This window comes from Perna viridis, chromosome 3 (assembly GCF_037379345.1).
Source record: "Perna viridis isolate PV_CMFRI_1.1 ecotype Kerala chromosome 3, ASM3737934v1, whole genome shotgun sequence".
NCBI classification, from domain to species: domain Eukaryota; kingdom Metazoa; phylum Mollusca; class Bivalvia; order Mytilida; family Mytilidae; genus Perna; species Perna viridis.
Window position 1 is genome coordinate 49,225,725 of NC_142447.1, and position 21,810 is coordinate 49,247,534.

General features: G+C 32.9%; 1 protein-coding gene across 2 annotated transcripts in view; it reads right to left on the reverse strand.

Moving 5' to 3' along the window:
* Positions 1-19,642, reverse strand: part of LOC148622713 (phosphatidylinositide 4-phosphatase SAC2-like) — a 170,699-nt gene extending 151,057 nt beyond the window's left edge. The window contains exons 1-9 of one of the 2 annotated variants that reach the window (XM_088572779.1): positions 19,411-19,634; positions 12,975-13,417; positions 12,279-12,359; positions 9,695-9,828; positions 6,941-7,072; positions 6,539-6,583; positions 5,785-5,976; positions 3,981-4,170; positions 3,342-3,409 (exon numbers count right to left, since the gene is read on the reverse strand). In XM_088572779.1, coding sequence (XP_088428905.1) covers positions 3,342-3,409; positions 3,981-4,170; positions 5,785-5,976; positions 6,539-6,583; positions 6,941-7,072; positions 9,695-9,828; positions 12,279-12,359; positions 12,975-13,005 — 873 coding nt within the window. In that variant the 5' untranslated portion in view covers positions 13,006-13,417; positions 19,411-19,634. Of the gene's footprint in view, positions 1-3,341; positions 3,410-3,980; positions 4,171-5,784; positions 5,977-6,538; positions 6,584-6,940; positions 7,073-9,694; positions 9,829-12,278; positions 12,360-12,974; positions 13,418-19,410 lie in introns of both variants that reach the window. The other variant, XM_088572778.1, reaches the window with a different exon arrangement.
* Between the last annotated feature and the right edge of the window lie 2,168 nt (positions 19,643-21,810).

The following is a 21,810-nucleotide window of genomic DNA, read 5'->3' on the forward strand; positions in this document are numbered from 1 at the left end:
AATTAACAATCACTAATAAAAGTAACTTTACTGAATGTTGTTTTACAGAGTTCTTTGTCCCTTAATTACTCTTATACAGTGTATGTATTTCAATAAAATTATAACACATTTTAACATGGGTTTTATTACCCAGGGAGAGATGTTTTATTACACTGTCAGAGAGATGGTTTTTATTACACAGTGAAAGATGGTTTTATTATATTGTCAGAGAGAGGATTTCATAACACTGTCAGGAAGATGGTTTTGATAACATTGTCAAAGAGATGTTTTTTTTACACTGTCAATTGGATGGTTTTCTTAAAATGTCAGAGATGAGTGATAAAACACTGTCATAGAAATTAGCTTTACAATGTCAGATGCTTTAATTACACTGAAAATAAAAATTGTTTTCTTTCACTGTTTTGAGAGAGAGAGAAAGAGAGAGATGGGTTTTATTGCAATGTTTAAGAAATATGTCTTATCATATGTCAGAGGTATGGGTTTATTACACTGTCAGAAAGATGTGATTTTATTACACTTTCATTACACAGTCAGAGACATGGGTTTTATTACACTACCCAGGGATGATAAGACCATGATTTATCTACTGCCTGACTCTTACAGTTTATATAATCTGATATGAAGGTATCTGTTTAACAGGAAGTTTGTCAAGGTATAGAAAATAAAAAAATGATATGTATAGCCAGACTTGTATTATTAAAAATAAACATGACAGTCACTTGGTGAATGACTATATCACTGGCAATCATACCACATCCCATTTTTTCATATAAAAAAGTTCAACATAATAGCAATAAATGTAACCATTGTCTGTTAGTGAAACCAACCAATGCTACATAAACCTACTAGGAATTCTATACTTCTCACTCTGTTAATATAAGAGTGAGATAATATCCTCATTTGAACAATAAAGCTTTTTCAGTATCAGAAACTGAACAAAAAAGTCAGGTATGTAGATGCTTCCTTATTCATATAAACATCTTAGTAAAAAATGAGTGAAACGTAGGCCATTACATGTATTTGTTGATCTATGAGAAGATTGTGACATTTTATCCTGGGCAGACATATCATGTCTTTTGATTAGCATTGTAGATTATTCTGTTACACCATGACGTAAGAAAAACACAAGGCTTCATTTTTATAAAATCATCATTAGATTTATCATGATAATATCAAGAATCTTCGATTTAATGTCAACATGTAGCCTGCACTGTCCAGACTTTCCAATAAGCTATCTGGTTGAGAGTTTTTTTTTATTAATATGACTAGGAACTGACATCCATTGATACTATCCACTTGGGACATTTTTGTAATGATATTCCTATTTAACTAGATGGAAGGTCATCTTCACTGGAAGAAGTTCATCAGACCTTTAGATATATCTATGCCTTTGATCATAACAAGTCAGATCATATTTCAATTCTATATCAAGAACTGATGATTTCAAAATGATTTCTATGTTCAATGGAATTGTCTGGAACCATATCTATAATATACCAACATCATAACCAACTTTTCCAATATAAACACTTTTAGAAAATGTACCACATTCATATATAAATCATCAAGTAACACAATCAAATCATACATTATTTATACTGACATTAAACATTGCAAATCTATGATCCATGATTAAGGAATTCCAGTTAAATCCATATCTAAAACAAATATTATGTAAAGACCAATTTGATTAAGACTGAAATATATGAACACCTGTCACACATTCAGTAAATACACCATGAACAATAGGTCTATAGAGAAAGGTCTACACGAGGTGGTCCTCTTAACATGTAGACTTGAGTCTATACAGATAAAACTACACATTCTGGCCCTTCTATTGTACTATTTAAAAGTATTCAATTTATGGAAAATACACAGGCTGATAGTAACCCAAATTTCAAAATTCCATACATAAATAAGAAATCTGAGAACAATGACTCACTAGTGATACCCCTGCTTTCAATCATGATGTAAGGAAAAAAATCCTCAGTAAACAGGAAGTTGTGGTCAAATGTCATATCTAAAGGAAGAATGTAAAAATTTCAAGCCACTGTGATGAGTAATTGCTGAGAAAACTGTGCCGAAAAAAATTGTTATGGACAGAAACACAGATGCACAAACAAGGGTAAAACAGTATACCTCCACTCCTTTGGAGCAGGGCTATAAAAATTACAGTCCAGAAGAAGTTCCCATTACTTGATTTCTAAAGTTAACCTGGACATGATTTACAACTAACACACAACCAGTCAAATATAAAAAGTAAAGAAAACACTAAATTTCAACACCTATATCAAGTTCAAGGTCAAAGGTTCCATTATCTAGTGGCCGACATCATCCTGAGGTTGTCTACCCACAAGCCAAGTTTCAAAAAAAAGAAAGACATAAAAGTTCTAGTCCACTACATTTGTCACATACTGAATGTGATGCACACACTTCTATTATAAACATGCTGCTTACATATAGTACCATCTGCCCACAGCACACTAATAATTTTATTCAAAGCAGTGTCATAGGTCTTTAATCAATATCAAACATTTATTAAAACTATCCCTTTGATCTTAAAGGAAATACCACTGGTAGTAGTCAATATACATTTCTACTTATTGAGGTATGGCTTTCATAGAATTTCCTTAGATAAGGTAAATCCCATACACCAAAAAATATTTGAGGTTTTTCATAATTTGAGTTTATGTGATTTATAGATTCATATTATTTCAAAACTTTTAAAAACTGCAAAAATATGTCTCCTGTAGACAACAAATGTACTTTCTTCTACATTAACTTATAGCAAATGGATATACTTTCTTTTACAAAAGACAAGTCTATAATCTAGCAAAACAAAGAATAGCAATCACCTTTCTGGAATCTCTGGGATATAATCTAATGGTATAAAACATGAATAAAAATAATGTATAACATGTCTGTTGCTGACTCTAAAGTTTTTGTTGTTCAAGGAAATATGTATCCTTAAGGTGTTGGACATAAAATGATTGTATATCAAATACATTTTATTACTTTTAATGGGTGTTACCTGTTTACTTTTAGTACAACTATTAAAGTATAATTTTCAGTAACTCCCTCCATCCAAAGTATTGAAATTAGAGAAAAGTCTTCATGTAAAATGTTGATCATATATAGACTGTACGGATGATTAGTGCAACATTTAACACGTACAGTTTCTTAAAATAACTGAAGATAAAAAAGTGTAGTAAGGGAGACAATAAATTCTTTATAACAAGAGCCTACAAGAGAGAGGTAAGTCACTTAAAGCTTTGTACCTAAGGAGAGAAATTCATCACCTACCAGCTTTGTATTTAAATTGGGAGAGAAAAGTCACATACCTGCTCTGTTTCTACATAGTTAGCACATGCTCCCGATTCTTCTAATCCTCTTTTCTTTGATCTTGTACCTAGTTAACAAAATTTAAATATATTAAAACATCATAAAAACAAATCTAATAATGACAAAATCTTCTCATTTATATAACAGAATTTTGATGAAGTTTTAATATGCCTTCACTGAGATCAGAGAAACCACTGAAATGTTACCTATAACTCACACAGTAGAATCTGGGTGCATATCTAAGAATATATTTTCAAGGTTCCACAACTTTTGAAACTTTGATACTTTAATTTCACTAAAGGCCTCATTGGTGGCATAATAGTACAACTTTGAACTAAATTTAAATAATGAACAAACATATTTACAATGAATATTTCATATCAATGAACAAATAGCAGTTTTAATGGAATCATAACAGTTTTGCAAAATTTTGTCGAGCCAACAAGTGTATACAGTGTGCTAATTTTGGCTATTTTCACAGTGGACAGAATATCTAGTGGAAGTGTAACACAACAGTTGTTGCTTTAACACTTGTCTTCACTTCCAATAAATTAGACCTCTGTGAAGAGATTAAGTGTATGTTTAGTATACAGTACATACATTCATTGCCTTACAAAAAGTGCTGTACATAGCTATACCTGCACGATGTCTGTTCCTTCTGGATATAATACCAAAGGTATACTCGAGGGGAGTGGTATATTTTTGATTGCCAAAGTCTGATATATGGTCTCCAAGACCCTGATCCTCTTTAAAATCCATCTTACATCTCTCTATCTGTATATAACCCTGTATTACAGGCAGTATCCAGTGAGACCACAACTCAGGGTCCTGAAAATCAATTGTATCTACTGTCCAGTCACAATTTTTTTAGGAGTTTGAATTATTTTCTCAGATGAGAATCTGTACTGAAATCACTATAAAAAACTAACAGTCAATAACTTTACACTCAAAACAAGACAGAATTTTGATGGATATAACATCAACAGAATTTATACTTTTATCATAATTTAAAGAATTGCAGTAAAGTTCCTAAAAGAAGGAAGTTATTTGAGATGCAATTTTAGCCCTTTAGAATATAAGTGATATGAATGGGATATTTGTAAGTGACAGGATACTTGTTCGTTTTTATGATTATAAAGTTGCTCAGTTTGAAAAGATTTTTTTTTTACACAAGCACTTGTTTCATGAAATATCTAGACTTTCTCAAATGTAGCATTCTTATTGTCCCCCACCTTTAACGAAGGGGGAGTATAAAATTGGGTATCTGTCCATCTAAAATTGGTTTCCAGAGCATAACTTTTGCACGCCTTCATAGAATTTCATTAAACTTGGATAGTTGAAGACTTAAGACACCTATTGATTTTGATGTCAGTAGGTTGAAGGTCAAGGTCACATGGACTTCATGAAACAGAATTTTTTAGATGAACTTTGGTTTCCGGAGCGTAGCTTTTGAAAGCCTTCATAAAATATCACCACTTGGACTGTTGAAGGCTTATGGGGTAAGGAAATAATACTCCATGAAATTTTACTTGGGTGTGAGGCGGGGTACCTGGAGCACTGCTCTTGTATTTTACATATATTTAACAAAATTCCTGATAATATGCAAAATGACATATCATGTCCGATAGACGGGGCTTAAAAATTAACTGGGTTCAGCTCCCATTCCCATAAAATTGTAAAAATTCAAACTTGATGGGCAAAACTTTGCATTATAGAAGTATCCTAAAACTAAGTATAAATTGTTAATAGAGCAACCTTTCTAGTGCTAAAGCAAATTTCACGACCAAAAGTTCCAAGGTTTTTGGTCAACTGCTACAAATTGGTTATGGTTTAGTTTGTATGCAATTAAGTCTGCATTTATGATTACAAGAGAATCTTTACTAGGGAGAAAATACTGCCATAAACAATTTATGGATAAAAGATAAATCTTTTAGTTACTTGAATGGAGACACATTCTTTATATAAATCCATTTTACTGCCCAATGTCTCAAAGTTATGATAAGTTTTGAACAAAAAGAACTACAATGTCATCTCTTAGTAATTCATGATGAAAATGGGCTACAACAGACCAGACACAATCTATTCAAGGAAGTAATTTAACAACTAATGATGCACTTTGTGTTTAACTGCTTGATAAACCCTCATGCAGACATTGCACACTTTATAAATCAATTGTGATTTATACATCTTTGCTATTTTTATTATCACTTTAACTACTTTAATGCAGTTGACTTTAATCTGTTTGATTGTTTCATCATCAGCTTTCATTTCAATGTAAATAGACTTTTCCATAAGAGCAATTTCTTCTTTCACTTGAGATCAATTCCTTCTTAACTCACTATAATTGAACAATTGAAATTGTCTATTGTCATTCTATCACACTGTGCACATCATTGAAATAGATACAGTATATATCTGCATGTCTACAACAAAAATATATACCTCATTTTGGATTTTTGTCTCCCTGATTTCCTTTGTCATATGATAGTTCCAAAAAAATCTGTCATCCACTCGTTGCCATGGAAATTTCTTCATATTCCCATCTATTATGTATTGTTTTTCTATAGTATTTGTAAGGTCAAATGTCTCACTGTAGTAGAATGAATCAGACTCATTGAACATTTTTAGCAGCTCCTACAAAATAAAGCACCTTTCTTATTAATGAACCCTTAATTCATGGCTATAGTAGACACAATAATTTCAGAAAAACCTTAAAAATTAAATATTTATATAGAAAATACATGAAGGGTCAGCCTTTAGCATAAAGCAGCACTTATAATTCATTGCCTAAATGTAACAGTGATTAAAGTTTTACACAAATCTTACAGGCTTCTAAAATTCTGCCTTGTAAAACAAAAAGCAGCCACTAAGATACAATTAGGTTTTGACTAGTAAGTACCCTTCAGTGAAAATCCGCAGTAAGATACAATTAGGTTTTGACTAGTAAGTACCCTTCAGTGAAAATCCCCAGTAAGATACACTTAAGTTTTGACTAGTAAGTACCCTTCAGTGAAAATCCCCAGAAAGGTTCAGTAAGGTTTTGACTAGTTAGCACCCTTCAGTAAAAATCTGCAGTAAGATACAAATAAGTTTTGACTAGTAAGTACCCTTCAGTGAAAATCTCCAGTAAGGTACAGTTAAGTTTTAATATATTGTACATACTAACAGCCACTGCACTGCTTAGAACAGAACATACCTCCATTATTCTTTTGACAAACTTTTCCCTGTCTTTGGATTCTTTCTGATAATTAGAAAATAATTTCCAAAATTAATAAAATGCTTTGATACAACCAAGGATGTGTGCCATGAACAGTTGGGACAAGTATGGACACACCATTCAATCTTGATATAGCTCTAAATTTTGATTTTGATAAAATATTTGAAAAAGAATAAGAATTTAACCAGAATCATAGTGGTCACTTTTTTGGTTCCAGACACAACCATGGTTGTAGGGTACATCAATTCATTCACTTATTGTTTGGACATGGTGGAAATGATTTTTTCTTACCCCCTTTTAACCCCTAATTCCTAAATAGTCTGAGTCATAACTCCAAAAATCAATGCCAGCCTTTATTTAGTTTGTAAATACATTGCTTACCCTCTTTGGTTTAATATTTTCTGTAGCAACAATTTTGATAGACTTCAATGTTTTTTGTATTTGTTTCCCAGCATTCCCTTCACTTCCTGTCAGTGATGCCTTCTTTATACCAAAGTGATGCATTTTACAAAGCTACAAAACATACATTTAAACAACAAAATACTGGTTCCAACAAAATACTGGTTCCATCAAAATACTGGTTCTAACAAAATACTGGTTCCATCAAAATACTGTAGAAGAACTTTAAAATTCAACAAACAAGACAAATTAATTTGCTAAAATTGATTATAAATCTGCATGAAAAGAGAAAAAAAGAATGTAAATTTATTTTTATACACAAGCATAGTTGTGAACCTCCTGTAAAGAAAGTCTAATCTCCAATTTTAATAGGTTGGCTCCAGTCATCCTATTCAGAAGATCAAACTCCCATTTAAATATAAAAATGTATAATCTAGACTTTGCTCCTAACAGGATTTTAATACCCCCACAGAACATACAATTTGCTGCCATTTTGTTGACATCACAATAACAGTTTATGCCTCATTCCTGACAATATGCACATCTCCATATGATAATCTATCACTCCATTGAGATTCATTACAATCCTGCAAGTCATTGAGGAGTTGTGGACAATGCATCAGACCAAGTTTTGTTGAAAATGCCTTAGTTTCAACAGCGATAATTTTCTATAATTTTTGTCTAAACATAAATTCCTGACAATATGCACAATATGATATTCTTACACTCCTCAGAATTTCATAACAATCCTGCAAGTTACTGAGGAGGAGTTGTGAACAACAACACATCAAACCAAATTTTGCTGAAAAATGCCTGAGTTCCAACAGGCATCATTCCTACAATTTTTTTTTCAAACATTAAGTCCTGACACTATGTACATCTACATATGGTTATATTTAATCCCACAAAGTTTCATAACAATGCTGCAAGCTGCTTAGAAAATAGTTTAGTCAGACATACAGCCGAACAGACAGACAGGGTTTAACTTTGTGGGGGTATAATAAATAAAAATATTGTGAGCAAATGGAGTTCAATGTTGGAAAATTCTTATACTGGTTCACCTCCCTTTTGAGTAATCCCACAGTAATTATATTACTTCATGCAAATCTAAATATGATGCAATACCTTCCTGTAGAGATTAATTAAAATTCATTTAATGGTTTAGGGGGAGTTGTGCTAATAGTTTCAACATGTAAAACACTTTAATTGAATTATCCCACCTTGGAATTTCCAGATACCAACAATACCATTTTGTACATTTACATATGATACCCAACATTCCTATGAAATTTCATCGAACTACCTTCAGTAGTTAAGGTAGAGTTATGTTACAAGAAATATGGACAAACGAACAGACGAACAGACAGATAGACAGACAGGGGTATTCCTATGAACCGACCAAACTTTGTTTACAGGTGGTATAATAAAACTCAGGTTAATGTACATTTAGCACTGAACAACCACGTTACATTATATTACTATCAGGCTAACAAGTTCATTACCTTTAACAGAAAGGTGACTCATTCTAATTTTCCCAAATGAAGCCACTCCTTATAACACATGCTAATGGTGGTAAGATTGAGTAATCTTAATCAATTAATTATCAAAGTTGAATATTATTGTCAAAACATAAGTCCAAACTAAGGCTCAGGAAATGTGAAAAAATGCCAGTCATTGACCAACAAACTTGGCTAAAGACTGATAACAATTTTCCAATATCACATATAAAAATTTGCCAACTCTTATAAATTTTAATCTGGGTGGTTTTATTAATATCTATACATCCTGTCTAACTGTCTCCTAATTGTTGGGACCACAACGTTTTGAAACGCATGAATCTCTGACTTCAAAGACACAAACAAAATAGAACATTTTTAATCAGAATATTAGAATACTGTGAGCCCGTACATGTCCGGGTGTCAAAAGAATAGGCCCGCAGCAGTGCTAAGATTGTCGTAAAAGGCTGGGGGCTAGGGTGCTCTGCCCACAGAGCAACTGGGTTGTGTGCCCCATGGGTAGAATAGGGTACCCCTAGCGTGTAACATGCTAGGGTCATCAGGCCATTACACAGAAAACCTGACTGAAAACCATAGTGGTGCACAGTGTTGGAAAAGATGCCACGTTCATCGCACGTTAAAGAACCCTTCTGTGGTATTCTCACGGAGTAGGAACCATAGGGCTCCACCACAGAAGGCAAAATTGCCCATCCCTACCCATCTCTCCCTATTTCCAGTGGCAATCAAAATTTGTTGACCCATCTGATTTGTTATTTCATCATCATTTCATGTTCATTTTATCATCCATTTCATGTTCATCACCTGAATATAGCTGAAATATTGCTGCTCGGGCGTTCAACCCCAATAATCAATCAATCAATCATAGAATACTGTAAAAGTACACTAATTTTCATGGATACCAATTTTCGTGGATTAGGGAAGAAATACAAGTTAGTGGATTCTTGAATTCATAGTTTTGAGATTTTCAGTATACACATCAATTGAAATCTCCTTTTCTTTGGATAACGAAATTTGGACTACCAACGAAAAACCACAAAAATTGGTACCCCACGAACAATAGTACTTTCACAGTACTACTGAAAAAGATACTGATTTAAAACTCTTAATCAAAGGTCTAAGCACTTCATCAATTTCTTTTTTTTTTTCAATATGTAATTCCGCACAGAGGTCAGATAGATGTCTACAGATTTTCCCCTATTAATATTCTTTATGTATATACCTCTAGATCTAATTCCCCTGGTTCATTCCCTGACAGCGGTAAGACTGCTATCTTGAAGATTTTGTAGATGTCATGATGGTATATTCTACCTACATGGGCTCTTTGTCGGATCAACAACAAGTTCCATTCCGAGTCTTCAAATGTACAAAGTAAATGAATAATACAAGAAATCAGCATGCCCTACTTTTATGATGAATAAGTTTTTTGCTGTAAATGATACATTGCTGCATGAACTTAAATTGACTACTATGTATACTGATGGCTTGGAATACATGGAGAGTAAATTGTGTATTTGGTGGTCTGGTACATATGGAGAGTACACTGTGTATTTGGTGGCCTGGTATATATGGAGAGTACATTGCATATTTGGTGGCCTGGTATATATGGAGAGTACATTGTGTATTTGGTGGTCTGGTATATATGGAGAGTACAATGTGTTTTGGTGGTCAGGTATATAAGGAGTGTACATTTTGTATTTGGTGGCCTGGTATATAACTAGAGTACATTGTGTATTTGGTGGTCAGGTATATAAGGAGAGTACATTGAGTATTTGGTGGCCTGGTATATTAGGGGAGTACATTGTGTATTTGGTAGAAAGGATTAATAGGTAGGATACATTGTGTATTTGGTGGCCAGGTTTATAAGGAGTGTACAATGTGTATTTGGTGGTCTGGTATATAACTAGAGTACATTGTGTATTTATATGCCTGGTATATAAGGAGAGTACATTGTGTATTTGGTGGCCAGGTATGTAACTAGAGTTCATTGTGTGTTGGTGGGCTGGTTTGTAAGTAGAGTACATTATGTATTTAGTGGCCAGGTATATAAGGAGAGTACATTGAGTATTTGGTGGCCTGGTACATAAGTAGAGTACATTGTGTTTTAGTGGTCAGGTATATAAGGAGTGTACATTGTGTATTTGGTGGCCAGGTATATTAGGGGAGTACATTGTGTATTTGGTGGCCTGGTATATTAGGGGAGTACATTGTGTATTTGGTGGTCTGGTATATAACTAGAATACATTGTGTATTTATTTGCCTGGTATATAAGGAGAGTATATTGTGTATTTGGTGGCCAGGTATATAAGTAGAGTACATTGTGTATTTGGTGGCCAGGTATATAACTAGAGTTCATTGTGTATTTGGTGGTAAGGTGTATAACTAAAGAAAATTGTGTATTTGGTGGCCAAGTATATAAGGAAAGTACATTGTGTATTTGGTTGTCAGATAAATAAGGAGAATACATTGTGTATTTGGTGGCCTGGTATATTACTTAAGTACATTGCATATTTTGTAGCCAAATATATAAGGAGAGTACATTGTGTATTGGCCTGGTTTGTAAGTAGAGTACATTGTGTATTTGGTGGTCTGGTAAAAAATCCATAACAAGTCTCTTATTTACATGACATTATAACTTAAAAAAAAATCTAATTACTCTTTTAGGAAGGACAATTTATCAGAAGTTCCTAGGGTAAGAACAACAGGATTTGGTTTACACTCAGTAAGGTATGCTGGGGCCACACTCTGGAATGAGCTGCCAAATGAAATTCGTTCTCAGTCAAACTTGGACCAGTTCAAAAGCCTCATTAATACCTGGAATGGCATCTCATGTAGATGTGGCTCCTGCAGATCTTAATATTTAGTTGTTTCTAGTTCTAGTTTTATTTTTCCAATCATTTTTAGTTACATAGTATCTCAACTAACACTTATTATTTAGTTCATGGTACTGTGTGTGTCTTGTGAATTTTATGTGCTGTGCTTCTTGTATGTGTCTAGATTTATTATTTATTATGTTTTGCTATATGTATGTCGGCTAAAAGTTCTACAGAATTATGTTTCATGTTATATTGAAACCCGACTTTAAATTAAATGTCTTAGTCTCAGTCTTAGTGGTATATAGGTAGAGTGCATAGTGTATTTGGTAGCTGGTATATAAGGAGAGTTCATTGTGTATTTGGTGGCCTGGTATATAACTAGGTAGATTGTGTATTTGGTGGCCAGGTATATAAGGAGAGTACATTGTATATGTGATGGCCTGGCATATAATACTACACTGACTTCTCACTTTTATAATCATAGTATATATAAGTACATATATGAATCTCAATTGCATTATGAGGGACGGACCGAGAAATGCTCCTGTTAAATTAGTCTGCTCCAGAATAATCAAAATATTTTCAAGGTGAGTGATGAGACATGTTCTTAATCTTTACATATACGTTCATCAGACTAAATAATGAGTGTGAAAAAACATGATAAATGAAAAGTTCTCAGACACATCAACAGGGTTCATTTGTCAGAATTATCACTGGCCTGTATTACTAAACGATATTTCACAGTATTGTCAGCTTTTACTATTGATCTGCATGGTAACTGTATAAATTTTACATCACTAATACCTAAGGGAATGTAAAGTGTCTATGATGTTATACTTTGATGTATTTATCAGTCAAATATGTTATATAATTAGAGAAATTCATTACCCATTCATTATGTATTACTGTTTTTAGATTAAAATATGATGCACTAAAAGTCCTTTTTGTACATATTTGATTATTAATGAGAAACTGGTATTATGCATGTACCTGGATGAACTTTGACCTTTCCTATGACACCATAAACCATACCCATACATATTGGGTTCCATGCTGAACACAAATCAATGCCTGAAATAGATTCAACAAATTATTTTTACAATTTCTTTAAGGCCATTCTATATTTGAAGATTAAGTACTTTTAAATTAAGATAACATGTTAAATGTCTTGCATAAATGATTTCTGTATCTGGCCTGTTGGAAGAATCAATATTTTTAGATAAGCATCTTTGAACATTTTACTTTAAATACTTGAGTCTCACTATACTCCTTTATGATTCCAGTGACTTTTTTCCTGTTTTGGGGGATGGGCCTGGTGTCCATGCAATTGGGAAAAAATTGTGACTTTAGGAAATAATTTATGCATGTTTTTATTATCAAATATCTTCCTTAATTAAACAGTTTGGGTTTTCTCCATTTTTTAAACATTTTCTAGTATTGCTATTGTTCATTTTCTAGTATCCCAATTATTAATTTTCTAGTATTGCTATATTATATCAGTAGATTCTGTTATCTCCATTGTATCTACTCTTTTAACATTTTCTAGTACTGATAATATTTTAACAGTTTCTGGTTTTTTTATCTGTCTATATATTAAGTTTACAAATAAATTAATCAGTACAATCTTTTTCAAAAAAACCATATACTTTAATGTTTGTGTTTCTATATAAAAATTGTAGAACCTACACGTAACAGTACAACAACAGGAAACTACCATTTCTAAAAATGATGTAAAATTGCTATTATTCAACTTTTCTTTTTCATTTTTATGAAATCATGCTTACATTAGTTCAATTTCCCAATAAAAAAGAATTGTATGAATTTTAAACAGTTTACTTCTGTCCAGTTTTAGGGCCCCATGTCTCATGTTAAGCAGTAGTTTAATCATATCAATATTTTTATCTAACTATAGTGTCAACCCCATTTATATTCACATAGAATGAACACATTATGAGAACTAAACACCCTTGTACAGTAAGAGTTTGTCAGACTTTGAAGACAGTTTGATTAAATGAATTATTCAGTTTTTTTTCCAACCAGTCCAGGATCTTCCACTCAACTCCTGAATACAGTCAGACATAAGAGATAACCAAAATGCTTATTTCTGACCCCTTTTTACTCCTTAACTCCTGAAAAAAAAAAAAACTCCTTTTATGGTATGAAAAGTTAGCAGAATAATTCCATATTTAAGCATTCACAATTACACAAGTTATTGCAAAGATAACAGAAATATTGTTCCCCCTGTTTTGGTTCTTAATTCCCTCCTAGATGCATTAATCACCCAAAAGACCAAAACTGAAAATCTTACCTGACTTGGGTGGCATGTAACCTAGAGATACAGTTTCAAAAAGATCTATATACATTAACATAACTTATATAGTCTTTGCTTGCTCTTAGTCCCTTTAAGACCCATTATCCAATACAGCAAAGGCTGTAACTCAAAAATCTATCAGAACCTTTGTTCTGTGATACGGGACTTATACATACACCCAAAATATGTTACAATTCACTGAGATCCAAACACTTTTACTTATGCCATTGTTTGGCAATAAGAAAAACACTCATGTTTAGCCTTTTCAAGCCCTTTATAGGTCATATCCCCTAAAAATCCATCGAAGTCTGACATTTGAGGTACAATATCATAAAGACCTAAATGCTTACACAAGAGTTACAATTATGTATGTGGTGAAATTTAATGACATCCTTTCTTTTTGCCCTTATTTGACTCCTAATTCCAAAATGGTGGAGGTCAAAACCTCAAAAATCAACACAAACCTTGTTGTAAATCTTATCAAGATCAACCTTTTCATTTTGGTAACTTGTTAGCCAAGATTTTTTATTTTTGTCAAATTTGTTGAACAAAATATTTTGTCACAACAAAATAATACATAGAAGATGACAACAAGTCAATCCAAAGACTAGTCTTTCAAAAGTAATCCCATCCATTCCTGGATTAATATGCTCCCAGAGAGAGCTAAATGGTAGAGAAGTCCAAAATTGGTAAAGAAAACATTCATGATCTACATGTAATAAACTATAGGCTCTAAAATATTTGCAAGATGGTGGAAATGGGTTTTTGGCATGTAAAATTTCTCCACAGAAGAGAAGAGAAGTTTTTGTCATAAACGAACTTCCACCATACCATGACATTACAACAGAACTTTTAAAAAGATCTTAATAAATAAAATGCTACTCAGGGAGCAGCTTGATACAACTACATTGGTCAACCCTGAACATTTGGGCCAAATATGGACTCATCATACAAACTTGTAACAGTTCAGAGTTTGTATTGTGATTAAATGTTTGACACAAGATAGGATTCTGATACAGAATGAAACTGTTAAAAAAACTTTAAAATTTAACATAAATATTTTCTTAATCTGACCTGATTTTCAGAACTAAAAATTAAACAAGATGTTGCATGATATGTTGTTCTAAGAATACCCCAACTCAACCTAGAAAGGGAGGCACTAAGGTGATCAGTAAACATGAAGTAGATGAGCGAGGAATCTAAAAAGAGGTCAAAGTCATCATGCTAAAGCAATATATCAAATATTTAAGCCTACCCCCATACAGAAGCAGAGAAATATATAGCCCAAAGCAAGTCAAAGAATACCAGTAGTTTTATTTATGTGAGACCACATGGAATAAACCTTTGATATTATGTTTTGACATACAAAAAATGTAGAATATATAATACTTTGAAAAATTCTTAATTTCATAAAAGGCAGGTTAATGTCACCCCTCTTTCCATGGATCCATCCATGAAAATATACCCAGTAATAAAAATTGAATAAAAAATGTAACAAGAGGTTGCAAGTTAAATCCGAAAATGATTACATTGAACCTTTCATATTTATATAAATTGTTAGGTACTCAGCTAGTTGTAGAAATTTAAAAAAAATCATTGAATTTCTAACCACATAGTACCAGTATACAATAATTATAATAGTATAATACTCTTACATTCAATTTAATGAACCCTATTTATAACAGATAAATAACAGTTAGTATGCAACTATAATGAGTGACACCTAAAAATAGAATTTATGTGTTGTGCAATTCCATCTAAGTATTTTTACCTTATCTCATGTACCTCATGGACACGTATTATAATATAATCAACACACTACTGATACAGATTTTAACACATGTTTATATCTAACAATTATGGACACAACATTCAAGCTCAGAATTGAGGTTAAATGTTTGACACAGGATGTATTTGCCCAGAAATGATGTGGCCCCTTTTTGGCCACTAATTCCTACTCAATACAAGTAACTTAGCCCAATCTTTGTCTTCCTCTTACTGTATGGCACCTTGCGATATAATTTCATGGAGATCTTAAATTATTGTCAGGACATCAGAAAAATGCTTGTTTCTAGCCTCTTTCTAGGCCCCTCGTTCTGAAATGGTTGAATTGTCTGAATATAGCTGAAATATTGCTGCTCGGACGTTAAACCCCAACAAACAAACAAACTGAAATGGTTGGTCACAATCCCCCTCCCCCCACAAATTGAACCCCGCCTTCCTTTGATGGTGTGGCCGCTTATGTTACAATTTCAAAGAGATACAATCAATTTTACGAAAGTCATTATCTCAACTTAAAAAATGTTTGGTTTCTAGCCCTTTTTAGGCCTTCATTCTTTAATAGTTCAAGTCACAACCCCCAAATTCAATTCCAACCTTGTCTTCCTCATATTGTATGGCAACCTCCAAAAAACAATCCCAGGCTTCCTTTTGTGGTATGGAACCTTGTGGTGTAATTTCATACAGATCTTTACAGTTGTATTCAATTTATTGAGTGGATATGGAAGTGTCTATGGTTGAGGTCACCCCTGTCAACAATGACAGCATGATACCATTATATGACCGCAAATTTTTTGTGGTCATATAAAAAGAATTTGTATTTTCAGGTGCACTGTATTCCTGTTATACATGTATTATTGTAAGGGAGCTAAATGGTAGAGACCACCAAGAATGGAAAAAATTTAAATTATGATATTGTTACACTATTCATAATTGCCCCCCAAAAAAATTCTGTAAAATGGTAAAAAAAAGGGTGTCTGGTCATGAATTTTCTCTAACTCAGGTATTATTATGACATCACATCAGAACATGAGAAAACTGATGGAATAAAGCAGCTCTCAGACATTATAATAAGGATTATGAACTTATACATTCTTTCAGTAGAGTTTTAGGTTTCACCGGACTCATATTAGCACAATACATTTGTATATTCAAATTTATATACTTCAAAGGGAGTTAAGTGATAGAAAAGGTCAAATAATGATAAAATGATGACTAAGGATCTGATAAACTATGGGCCCAAAAAAATTCTGCAAGATGGAGAAAGAGGATTTTTGGTACTTAAATTTTCTCAAACTACCGCAATACCATGACATCACAACAAAACATGTGAAAAGTCTAACCAAAAGAAAAAAGTGGCATGAACTTATCTTTCTTCTGATGCATTTCAGGTTTTCACCCAACTCTGTATAAATGACCCAGAAAACCCATTTGTCTCTTGAAATTAATCTTCCAATCCCCTTTCCATGATTAGAAGAGCCATAAATCTAACTTCTTTAATTGCTGTCTAAACAGGTAATGAGAAGTTTAATGACAGGTAAATGATCAACAAAAAGCAAAATTCAAATTCAATATTTTGTTATATAAACATACATATTTAAAATCTACATAGAACAAATAAAACATATGCACTGTATGCACCAATTTAAAAAGATTTATGAGAGACTGTTGAAAGACATAAGTAAATTCTATATACAAACCACATGTTTATACATGATAACTAAATACATAGAGTTTATCAACAATCAGCTAATAAGGGTTTCCCAAATAAAATTTTTAAGAAGTAAAAAATTTATATGAATGGATCCATCACCATATTTGTGAAAACCATTTGTTTATGATTAATATCTACTGTAAAATTACTATGATCATCAGCATCAATTCTAGACTTGTAGCAAGTCTACATCAATTCCACAGTTTAAAATTTTGTAAAACCAAGTGTCTTAAAGCAGTGGATCCAAGGGGGTGCTTGGGGTTGGCACCTCTCCTTTTTAATGGAAAATTTCCCATTTTTATGTGTAAAATTGACAAAAAATGATAAATAATGTCTTGGCACCCCACCTTTTCCCAATTTTCTGAGGAACCCCAGCTGGTAACCTTCCACTCCAAAGTATCTGTATCTGCCCCTGATGAAAGCCTTTTTTTGAAATAGTTATAGGATACAAATGTAGTCATTATTTTTTTTGGAAATTTGTATCAGCAATCATGAATATTGTTATATTTCCTGAAACTTTCACCTGACAGTTACCAGTAAATATAAAAGAAGCACTAGCTATTAAAATATAAACAAGTGTCATCAAATTCATCAAGACAGTTCATCTTTTTAGGATGACACACTTGTGAAGATTTCATGAATTTATCCTGCAAAATAATTATTAATATTTTCTGCCAAAAGTCTTCATCTTTTTCTCTTTAAAAGAGTAATTAAGGGAACCAAGGTTATAGCAGTAATCAAAAGAATGTAATCCAGGTAAAAAGACCAGACATGGAAAACAGACACACACAACAAAGAACATAAAGTAACTAAAATCATACATACAAAGTAACAAAAGTAAATGAGCAATTCGGACTCCACTAAAAACTGGGAGCATGGACCAGGTACACCAGTAGGGTAAGCGTCCTCTGCTTTTCTAGAAACACCCGCCGAGTTGCTCATAAAAAGTCAAGTCCGGGGTTGACAAACGAGGAAAGGCAAACTATGACCCGTTGAATAAATCAGTTTTCATGGTGCTGATGGATACACCATAACGATCCACGAGTTCATGATGACGACCATAAAAAGTTTGGAAGATTTGCACAATGTATTTCAATAACAGCAGTAACCTTAATTGTAGTTGTGTGAACATTTTATTGTTTTCAAATTTATTATTTTTTAGGATTTAAAGTATTCATTATTTCAAATTGGTTTGGGGGAATCATCATACACATATTAAAGATCATTACTTGTATTAACTACACTGTGTTGTACATGCATGCACAAATATCTGATATGAAACCCACGCTATGTTAAATGTCTACTAAGAAATATTTTCACAACTCAACACAGAAGACTGTCTTGTCTCATTCAATTATCTCAATTCATTATCAGGGATAGTTCTTGGACATGGAATCAACACATGCTGCACTATTAAAGTTACAGTGCATTTCATGGACACTTGATTTTCTGAAATGCCCCATCAAATGTCTTAAGTGTGCTTACCTCCATGAAATTTGTATGTTTGTCATCAGTGACTTTGTTTAGATTATACTGGATGATTATTGAATTGCTACAATGATATTCATAAGACAGCACATCTTGGAAACCAGTTCCTTTTTAAAAGTCTAAATTCATGTTTTTGTTTCCAAATGTATAGTTCCCATTTTCAAATTGATAGCATGATATCATAGGTTTTTGAGTATAATTAAATTCAAAAATATCTGCACTCCTTTTGCACATTGTCTTAATCAAATTGTGTCTAAATCTAGTCACTGATATGTAAATTCATATATCTACAATTAATTAAAAGATGATAAAATTCTGTCCCTTAGATCAAATAAACATGCCCCCCCCCCCCAAAAAAAAAAAACAAAAAAAAACTATCACCTCATCATGTTCAGAGAATACATCACTGATGTGTTACTCTAAAGCAACCAAAACAATCAACCTGGCCTGATTTTTAAAGCCCATTGGATTTCACATCGATGTTTGGCCCATCTACATGTACATGAAATCCCAGAAAAACCCTTCATCATACTCCATTGGCAGCTTCAAAATGTACATGGTGTTCATGTACATTTCATATTTTCATTAAGGCATCTCTACCCTTAATTCCTTTTGGGATTCCTGGTTTTGGTGCTGGAGACATATTTTGTTTTGCATTGGTGGTCAAAACCAAAAATATCTCCAGCGCCGAATCCCAAAATGGATAACTTTACCCCATGACTTTGTGATGTAAGACTACATATTACACCTGCTTATATATCAATGAGATATTATAATAATTTTAAATGACATATTCTGGCATTCATGCGTGTTCTGTACATGTGAGATACCTTTCTTTGGCTCAAGTGCACCTGTGGTTCGATTACACCACAGGGTAAAATCCCCATCCTGAAGAATATAATGGTCTTCTGTATGAAAAACTTGTATCATTATAGAAATATTTTCTTAAATAGTGTATATTTTCACTTCATTATCATTGCACAAGTCGTTCTGAACGAAAAATCGATGTAGGAGAAAAATTTCGGGAAAATTGACAGCTACAGGAAATCGACACCATTTATATCTTCTATCAAAGAGAGTTCTGAAGTTATTAAAAAATGCGAAACGGGCAGGCAATAACATTTGATAAACCGAAACAATTGCGTCTTTCCATGAACAGGTGATATGGATTTATATATCATGTAAACGAACAACACTAACTACAAAATCTTTAAAACCCGCATACATATTTAAATATACACAATTTAAGCATTATCAACAACATAGAGCAGCAAAGACAATGCTGAAGCTTTTTGTAACACGCAATGTCCTCTGAATATAGCTGAAATATTGCTACTCGGACGTTAAACTCCAACAAGCAAACAAAAGTTACTATGACCATGCTGAAAAATACACCCATATTAACTTTACATGTTTATTGTAAACAAATAGAATAGTGAAGCTGTAAAACCTGTATACTATTGAATCAGGACAATATTGGTATTTTTCACATTTTTGAAAATATGACCGTCTTAATCAAACTTGTCAAAAACCCTGTCTAAACTAACCCCTTTTGAGATTCGGCTCTGGAGATATTTTTTTTTGTTTTGACCGCCAAAATATCTCCAGCGCCGAATCCCAAAAGGGATTACGTTTAAACGACAAGTGCTTGTCGGACGTGACCCGTCAAAACGACTTGTGCTTGTCGGGTGTAACAAACTGCAGGACCAAAAAGCTAAAAAATGACTTGCTCTCGTACTGAGGGTATCAATCTCGTGAAATTCCTCACCTTAACAAAAATTTCTTCATGACAATTATCAAAATTCCGTTTATCTAACGGTAAAAAAAATATCCGGAGCAAAAAATGAAAATGTTCTTATAAATGGTATAATTTTAAAAAAAAAAGTATTAGTAATTCAAATTTTGTAATATCTAGAATATTTTGTCATTTACGGCAAGAAATGTGTGCAAAACCCAATATATCAACATTTGTAACCCCTATAATAGGTATGGTTACAACCAAAAGAGAGTATAAAACTGGAGTTATGATGTAGAATGAAATTTTATAAAAAGTCATGACATTTTAAATGAAAAGTATAAAACAATTACACATAAATTAAAGCATAATAGGAATTCTAATCATTAGAAATTTACAGATTTTCTGTCATAAAAAAATGATTAAATAGGTTCAATTTTTAATAAAATTTTCAAAAATTGTACACATTAATAAAAGTAAAATAGAAATTTTAACATTTAAAAATTGACACAGATTTCTTCTTATAAAAATATAAAAGTTAAAATTGTAATTGATTGATTGTTGGGGTTTAATGACCGAGCAGCAATATTTCGGCTTTATCCAGGCAATGAACATGAAATGGGTGATAAAATGAACATGGTATAAAAAATGGATGGGACACAGGTATAATGGGGTCGACAAATTTTGAATGCAACTGGAAATAGGGAGAGTTGGGTAGGGTCGGATAATTTATCATCCTGTGGCAGAGCCCAGTGGTTCCTACTCCGATAGAAAACCATATAGAAGGGTTCTTAAACGTGCGAGGAACGTGGTCACATCTTCCTCAACACCTTGCACCACTATGGTTTGCGGTCAGGTTTTCAGTATTATGGTCTGACGACCCTAGCATGTAACATACCAGGAATACCTTATTCCACCAACTGGTGCACACAACCCAGTTGCTCTGTAGACAGAGCACCCTAGCTCCGACCAGGGTTCTGAGCACTATTAAGTCATCTAAAAACTGGGGGCATGGACCAGGTGAAGCGACAGGTTAAGCGTCCTCTACTTTTCTAGAAACACCCGCCGAGTTGCTCATAAAAAGTCAAGTCCGGGGTAGACGAAAGAGGAAAGGAAAACTATGACACGTTGAACAAATAAGTTTTTATGGTGCAGATTGATACACCGTAACGATTCACGAGTTCATGATGACAACCATAAAACTTCTGTAGTGTAAATCAAAAGTTCAATATTATGACCGCGTTACAAATCAACCTTTTCTTCACAAACTTAATTAGTGTAACATGCGTAAAATTGCATTTTGTTACTCAACTACAATTCTTTTTATTTGCACCGAACCTGGGTTTAACAAAAATCTCAGTGCCTAAAGATTTACATCTAGATTTCATTATTATGTAATATTCATAGTTATTATTATACTAAGTTATGTTTTACGAAAGCTACAAATGCATGCCTAATCCTTTCACCATCTTACCAAATTTAGTTTTAACAAATT